Source organism: Diospyros lotus, chromosome 11 (assembly GCF_014633365.1).
Source record: "Diospyros lotus cultivar Yz01 chromosome 11, ASM1463336v1, whole genome shotgun sequence".
Taxonomy (NCBI): Eukaryota; Viridiplantae; Streptophyta; class Magnoliopsida; order Ericales; family Ebenaceae; genus Diospyros; species Diospyros lotus.
Genome location: NC_068348.1, coordinates 25,092,880 through 25,101,539, shown reverse-complemented (window position 1 = coordinate 25,101,539; position 8,660 = coordinate 25,092,880). Strand labels below are relative to the sequence as shown.

At 36.3% G+C, this 8,660-nt stretch overlaps 1 protein-coding gene across 1 annotated transcript; it reads left to right on the top strand.

Moving 5' to 3' along the window:
• Positions 1–2,491: 2,491 nt before the first annotated feature.
• On the top strand, positions 2,492–8,017 carry LOC127813542 (disease resistance protein RUN1-like). Its single transcript, XM_052354560.1, has 5 exons — positions 2,492–3,587; positions 4,427–5,513; positions 5,612–6,004; positions 6,109–7,023; positions 7,108–8,017. Exons 1-5 carry the CDS (start codon positions 3,037–3,039, stop codon positions 7,807–7,809), a joined length of 3,648 nt encoding a protein of 1,215 aa, XP_052210520.1. The 5' UTR covers positions 2,492–3,036; the 3' UTR covers positions 7,810–8,017.
• Positions 8,018–8,660: the final 643 nt, after the last annotated feature.

Genomic DNA, 8,660 nt, shown 5'->3' with positions numbered 1-8,660 from the left:
CAAGATTTTAAATATAATTAGGTTTGAGCAAAAACACTGCCCAATGAAGAACAGAAATATACATTGATTACAACTCCATGAACCAGAATAATATTGACAATTTTTCAAAGTAAACAGAAAGGTAACCGTGCCAAAACTGTTCCATAAACATGCTAACAAATTGAATAGGATGGGGATTCACATAACTAAGGGACCGGTTAAATCGTGAAGCAACTCGTGTCACACTAAAGGAGCAGACACGTTAAGTCTCAACGTAGTTAAATGCAATGGATGCAGTGGCAGCATTAACAGAATGTCAACATGCAATCCTAATAACTTCCTTTCAGTTACAGGTTTTGCAAAAAGTGGCAAGTCTTCTCAATATTCAAATATAAAAATCTTTGACTTGTACAGATATCAAGCATCGTTACCTTCCAATTTCCAACGACGGAAAGAGACCAGCAAAAGAAAAGAGAAACAGAGAACTTTATTATACGCAAGCAGCATGCAAGGCCCATATGCTCCCATCCTTTCCTCTCAAAATTCAAGTTCTCATTATTTGGCCAAATAATGAAAATAGAAAAAAATTACAAAAGGATATTACCTATTATTTCTGACTTGTTTTCGAGATTACACTTGTACAAAATTATTATTCAAGACATATGATCGAGACATGGTATATATTTGTGAATACAATCATACAATCCTCACAGGAGCCTCGGTTGACCTTCTTCTTCGCCCCAAGAAACAAAAACCATAATAATCTAAAATGTAACATACAATTTGGGTGTTTGGTAACACCCCCAACTTCCTAAATGGAATGCATTATTGCATTGCGTTGAGGCCCTCATCGCAACCTCTGCATTTTATTGTCTTGAATGTTGTGTAATTTTTTTTTTTTTCATTTAAGAGAAAAAAAAGAAAATAGAAAAGCTATTTTGCTTGTAATTGAGCAATTGAAAGATGGCAGTAACTATCCCAAATAATTAAGTCCCAAAACACTTGCCTTCCTCTTTTCAGTACTTTGCAAAGGGTTGATGTTTAGTAACCCTTTGACTTGTTATTATATAATTAGAGTTGGGGATTCGATTTGGATTAATGGGAAATAAGGCTTTAGCTTTTAGAGTGGACTCAATTCCATACCAGTTGCAGTTGCAAGACTTGCTTTTGATTGCTTGGAGATGAAAATCTAAACTAGTTGGAAGCCACCTGCAGATTGCTATTTGCCAATTAGAATATGTAAGAATAAGATAGACTCAATTTGAAGGACCCAATTAGAATCCAACTGTCAAGACTCCACCCATTCATGCAAAGGTTCACATCCAAAATGGTAAGGCATAGGGTCTCAATTGGAAGCTTTAATGTCTAATCTAACCCAACTTCCACCAACTGATTAAAAATCAATTAAATTATAAGAAAACCTAAACGCTTTAAAGTTTCGACTGATTACACAAATCTTGATCCATTTTAAATTAGAAAATAAATTAGGGAAACTTTTGGATTAAATAAACTAAATAACTCAAAACTAAACTAATTAAATTAGAATTTATCTCGACTATTTTGTCAAATTCGAAAATCTGACAGGGTGCTCTCACCAATTGTGGTGAGAATTTGAGAAGAATTAACGGGGAATTTAGGAGAAATGTAGGGAGAATTAGAAGAACAGAGAATGAGGGAGAGAAAGATAGAGAGAGATATAGAGAGAAGAGAAAGTTAGGCGGGGAAAAGAAATCTCAATTATTATATTCGATGATCTCACTTGGGGGTGATCAATTTGCTTATATACTGATCCAGCAAGCCATATGGCGCCAAAGTCTGCCAAAATTCAAGAGAGTACAACCACATTAAGCTATCATTTGAGTACAAACAATCACTGCTATAACAACCCATGTACAACCACTCACTGCTATAACTACCCATACAAAGTACCACCCTTCAGGAGGTACATGACATATTTGTAAACCTTCACCATAGTATTTATGGGAATTAGAAATAGATACATATTTTGGTAAATAAAATTTGATATAGGAATTTAAAGATCATCCTATTGGTTAGTATTATTTTAATTTCAGGTTTTCTTATACACCTAATTTATTTATATTTATTATCTAGGTGATTCTCGGGATGTCCCCTGTGAGACCTAGTTGTTAGTTTAATTCGCAATAGCATTGTGAGTGTGATATTGTATTATAATGGTACTTTAGCGTTCACTTTGCATCTTCACTTATTTATTGTGACATTAACTTTTCAAAGTATTAAAATTTCATTCACAAATCTGCATAAAAAAGGGGAAGTAAGAGTCCATTTCTTTGACCATGTGTCACTGTTATCATTACTGTTTCATGAAGCAATTGTCAATACTGCTGATGGTAGGGATTGAAACAGATTTATTGTACTATGCATTTTAACATTTTCCCAGTAATATTATAAATTATTGTATCTCTTGACAATTGACAAGGGAGTATTCATGTTAGAACCTGTATGCTAATTACAGTAGTGAGTGTTAGCCGATAGTCCACCACTTACCGTCCCAGTTAGGAGGGTAGTGCTAACCGTGTGTAGGCCTACACATCTGGGTATTGATTGTTCTGAGGCCGTGGCTTATTATTGTATTGATTGAGATGTTGAACTGACTGCTGTACCATGCTGATTAACTGTTGTTCATCTTGATTACTCCCTCATGGCACATGTTGTATGCCCTGCATTCATTGTTGATTGATCCCTTATCCCTATCCTGATAAATATATATATATATATGTATGTATGCATAAATATCTATGGGGAGAGAGAGAGAGAGGACCCCTTGTGGGGGGAGGCAAAGTAGCAAGAAGGTGCGAGGAAATTTCACAGAATTATTGTGTATTCAAGTTCAGATGTCACGAAAAGGATTGGCAGAAAACTGGTGGTTGTGGTCCCATTTTGCTTTGCTTTTTCACTTCAGAGTTCACGATGATCTATAGTCTCTACCCGATCATTCTGATTATAAATAAAAGAGGTAGACTTTGATTGATCTCCAGTTTTCTCCAACAGATCCATTCTTTCTGTTCCCTCTGTTCAATGACTACTACAAGAGGCAAAAAGCCCGCCTCCTCCTCCTCCCCTTACGCTTCTCGATGCAGCGGCAACTATCACGTGTTCTTGAGCTTCAGAGGCGAGGACACTCGCTGGACCTTCGCCGACCACCTCTACACGGCTCTTACGAACGCCGGATTTCGCACCTTCAGAGACGATGATGAAATCCAAAGAGGAGAAAACATCCAGGTTGAGCTACGGAGGGCAATCGAAGAGTCGAGGGTTTCAATTGTTGTCCTCTCCAGAACCTACGCGTCTTCGAGCTGGTGCCTCGATGAGCTTGCAATGATCCTCGGAAGACGACGGAGGGGGGACTCTGCCCACCTGGTTCTGCCAGTGTTCTACGGCGTGGATCCGTGGGAGGTCAGGAAACAAAAGGGAGTTTATGCGGAGGCACTTGCGAGGCATGAAGAGCGATTCAAGTTCGAGGTGGGAGAGGGTGAAGCAGCAAAGGAGTGGAAGGAGAAATTGAAGGGGTGGAGGGAAGCGCTGGAGGAAGTTGCTGGTTTAGCAGGAATGCCTTTACCAGATGGAGGGTAATTGTTTGCGTCCCACCTCTTTGTCCATAGTTGTGAATGGACTGTAATTTAATTACAATATTAATTAAATATTTTAAGGTGCAAAAATGTATCAAAAAAGTAAATTTGACTAATCATCATAATAGTAAAAATATTAATAGAAACAATTTGCCATTGTAAAATTTCTATTCTTTTTAAAAAATTTAAAATTTAAGATCAATATCATTAAAATTGTAATATTACAATATCATAAATATAATTTTGGTAGTTTTTATATTGTAATATTATCAAATTAATTAGATCATAATTATAATATTGCAATATATATAGAATTATATTACTAGCAATATCATAAATGGTGTATTAATTAGAGCTTAATTATAATATAGCTAATTTGTTTCACAGTTACAGGATATCCCTACGGACAGGACAGTGCTTGCGATGTAATGTCTTTGCAAGAAGACACAATCTAAAAGAAATAGAGTCCATTAACTTTCTAAAAGATAATAAATTCAAGTAGCTTGGGGGGGGGGGGGGGGGAGGAGAGAGATTGGTAGACTAGAGGAACTTGTGAAAACGTATCTTATTTTTGAAACATGAAATTCTTTGTCATTAAATAGAGTTCTTTTTTCATTTGATTTCTATGATTTATCTTCTTTTTTTTCTATTGTCCTTTTCATATTTTTGGCATCATCCTAATGGTATTAATTTTAAGGTCATAGGATGCAGTTTTTTTGTAGACCATGATAACTTTCATAACATGTTAGTTTTTCGTTGAGAAAATTTTAATTTATTTAAGTTGTTAGATGCTTACCAATCGATGAGTTATTATTTTCTGTATGGATTGCAAATTATAGGTACGAGGCAAAGTTTATCCAAAAAATTGTGGAGGAGGTTGAAGACAAGCTAGGGCAGCCAAGAGTCTTGAATGTTGCAACTTATCCCATTGGACTAGATTCCCGCGCCAAAAGCATTAATTTGTGGATACAAGATGGAGGGGTTGATGCCGGAATTATTGCCATTTGTGGGATGGGTGGAATTGGCAAGACAACCATTGCTAAATTTGTGTACAATTCAAACTTCTCAAAATTTGAAGGTTGCTGCTTCCTAGCAAATATAAGAGAAAAGGTTTTAATTGATTTACAAAAGCAACTTCTTTCAGATATTCTGATCCAAAGAGAGGTAAAAATACGCAACATTGATGAAGGGATTGCTATGATTAAAGAAGCACTTGGTTTTAAAAGAGTTCTTATAGTTCTTGATGATGTGGATACACGAGAACAATTAGATGCAGTTCTAGAAAATATGGATTGGCTTTCTCCAGGTAGTAAATTGATCATAACTACTAGACATGAGCAATTACTAAGAGCTCATGAGTGTTGGAAAGTATACAAGGTGAAGAAGTTGGATCACGACGAATCCCTACAGCTTTTCAGTTGGTATGCCTTTGGACAAAGCTATCCTATTGATGGTTATTTGGTAGACTCAAAAACAGCAGTAGATCATTGCAGCGGGCTTCCATTAGCTGTTAAAATTTTGGGTCGTTCCCTGTTTGGCACAAGTTTAGATGAGTGGAAAAGTCAACTACAAAAATTGATGGCAATTCCTAACTATGAAATCCTTGAAAAACTCAAACTAAGTTACGATTCTTTAAAAAATGACCATGACGAAAATTTATTTCTTGATATTGCTTGTTTCTTTGTTGGAGGGGACATAGACACCACAATTACAATCCTAAAGGGCTGTTATGATTTCGCATTGGCTGGGATTCGAAATCTTATTGACAGAAATATGTTAACCATTGAACGTAACAAGTTGGTGATGCATCAATTGATTCAGGAAATGGGAAGGGAAATTATCCGGCAAAAATCACCCGAAGAGTTAGGAGAACACAGCAGGCTCTGGAATCACAAGGATTCCTTGAGTGTCTTGAAGGGAAAAACTGTATGAATTAATTATACTTATTTATTTTGTACATATTTGTGAAAAGATGCTATTTATTTATCAATGCTCCCCTCCCCCCCCCTCCTCTTCTTTGTCAGGGCACAAGAAAAATCAGAGGCCTTGTTCTTGAGATGCATTTCTTGAAGGAAGATGAGTCTGAGTGGAATAACTTTGGGCCCAACAACTGCTCTAAAAAGCGGAAGAGGTTTCCCTTTAGTATCTTCTCTGGTTTTCCTATGGGCATTACTACAAAAAATTCAAATGTAGTTTTTTTGGAAGGTGATGCATTTTCAGGGATGTCCAATCTACAACTTCTACAAATTAGTCATGTACAATTATTTGGGAACTATGAAAATTTCCCCAAAGGTTTGAGGTGGTTGCATTGGTCTCATTTCCCTTTACAAATGATACCCTATGATTTTCCTTTGGACAAGCTGGTTGCTCTTGAAATGCCTTATAGTTGCTTGAAAAAGGTTTTGAATGGAGTGAAGGTTTGTTTCCTATTTCATTTTCTTTTTATTTCTTCTATTAATTTGTATTTTCATTAGATTTTTAATCAAATTATTAATATTCGTTCTCTCTTATTGTTTTACAGTGCCTCGTATTACTAAAATTCCTTAATCTAAGTCATTCTCATTATCTTTTCGAGACTCCTGATTTCTCAAGGTTGCCGAATCTTGAGAGACTTATACTTGAAAATTGCACTAGGTTGGTTAAGGTTGATGAATCGATTGGATGCCTAGAAAGCCTTGTTTTCTTGAACTTGAGAAATTGTCAAAGCTTGAGGGAGCTTCCACAAACCTTTTATAAGCTAAAATCTCTGGAAACACTTGATCTTAGGGGTTGCTTTAATCTTGGAAATTTTTCAACAGAGCTGGGTAATATGAATTCTTTGGCAGTGCTTCTACCAGATGGAACTGCAATAAATCCATTATTCTCTATCACTCGGAAGGTGAAAGCATGGCTTTTGTCTGCATGGCCTTGGCCACTAAATCCAAGAAGTCGGCTAGAATTTTCATGGGTTTCTTTTCCACAGTCTTTGGTACGTTTATATCTTGCAAATTGCAATCTGTCTGATGACAGTTTCCCTAGGGATTTTAGCAACCTCTCCTCATTGCAGATGTTGGATTTGAGCAAGAATCAAATTTGTAGCCTCCCAAATTGCATTAGGGATCTTTTTGGGCTCAAGGAGCTATGGTTAATATCATGCCCAAGGCTTTTGACACTTGACGGGCTGCCTCAAAGTTTAAATGATGTGTTTCTTAATGGCTGTGAATTGTTGGAAAAAATAAGCTTTGACTCATCAGATTTTATCGGAAAAAGCATACATTTTTCTTATTGCCCAAGGCTAGTTGAGATTTCCGGCTTATTCAAAGTAAAACCCTTAGAAAGTGATGATGCAGAGCTAATTAACAATTTTGGCTTTTGTGACTTCGAAGGCATGGGAAAATCATATATAGAGTTTTCATCAATCTTTGCATCACATAAAACGTGGATGTCTCCTCCCCTAGTGCGCTCTCTCTCTCTCTCTCTCTCTCTCTCTCTCTCATGGGACTGTATATTACTGTTTAACTTATGTTATTTTTTTATATAGGGATTACACCAGCCTTGTACATTTTGCACTTATGTTCGTGGAAGCAAGATGCCTATCAAATTCAATCTTAAGAATGTAGGATCCTCAATATCTTTTACCATACCTTCCGATGCTAATTTCAAAACTCAAGGGTTGTCTGTATGTTCTGTTTATGCATTTCGCAACCCCGCGACTTCTGATGCTTCATCTAATGATGGTCGGTTTGGAGAACAGTACTTTTGCACAATTATTAGTAATGTAACCAAGCAAGTGAAATGGAGCTATTGCCCAGAATTTTATGGCATTCCAGGAGATGATGAGGACATGATGTGGTTAAGTTATTGGAAGTTAGAAGATCAGTTGGAAGGTGGCGATGAAGTGAATATTTCAATTACAAGCGATCGTTATCAAGTGAAGGAGGTTGGGTTTCACCTTGTGTACAAGGAGGCAGAAGAAAAGAAGAGCACACAATCTCATAGTTTGGAAGTTCCCCAACAAATTCATCCCTATGTGAATGTAGTTCCTAGTTTTTGTAACGGGGATTGCGAGGACTGCAAGAAGTGTCTAGTGCCTACAGCTCCAGCAAGCACTAGAGTCATTCTTCCTGCTGATCGGCTTGATTTCCCCTTGGCCATGTGGAAAATCGGCATGGATTGTGGAAATTTCATTTTCCCAAGTTTTGGTCTCTTTATTGGCCGGCATCTGAAGAGGGCATCACGGTAAAAAAATGTTTAGAGCTTGTTAATTGTGATGGGCCCACTAAATAAATCATGAGGTTTTTTTTTTTTTAATGCTATTTCATGCCCGTTTAGTTTAAGATATCCTACCAACCAAATAATGAGAAGTTGAATTTTGAGAGGAAAGGATGGGAGCAAGTGGGCCTCACTTGCATGCTGCTGCTTGTGTATAATAAAGTTCTTTGTTTCTCTTTCTTTTGCTGGTTGTTTTTCACTGTCCCACCCTCTTTCTTTCTTTGAAAATTGGAAGGTAATGATGCTTGCTGTACAACTCAAAGATTTTTATAATTTGAACATTAATGAGAAGACTTCCCACTTTTTGCAAAACCTGTAACAGAAAGGAAGTTATTAGGATTGCATGTTGGCATAGTTTCTATGTTTACTTTGAAAAATTGTCAAATATTATTCTGGTTTATGGAGTTGTAATCAATTTATATTTCTGTTCTTCATTGAGCAGTATTTTTCCTCAAACCTAATTATATTTAAAGTTTTGATGTGTTTTCAATTATATCAACATGCTGCTATTCCCAGTATTATTGCACTTTTGCACCTAATTGATTTTATTTAAATTGTATGCATCAGTTTTTTTTTTCTTTTCTTCAGCAATAGCCAGTTGTTTCATCAACATGTGTTTCAACTATACGAAAGAATGCAATTGGGGGATCTTCATTTTGTCTAGTTAGAGAATGTCTTATGAACTCTATTTCTCGACTTGTTTCTGCAAATAATCCGTTGATTAAAGAACAATTTATCAGCTTCTCAATAGCTTTTCTGAAAATATACTTATAAGAACTTAATAAATCTTTTCTTAAAGAACGACCGTACGCATATAGGTAA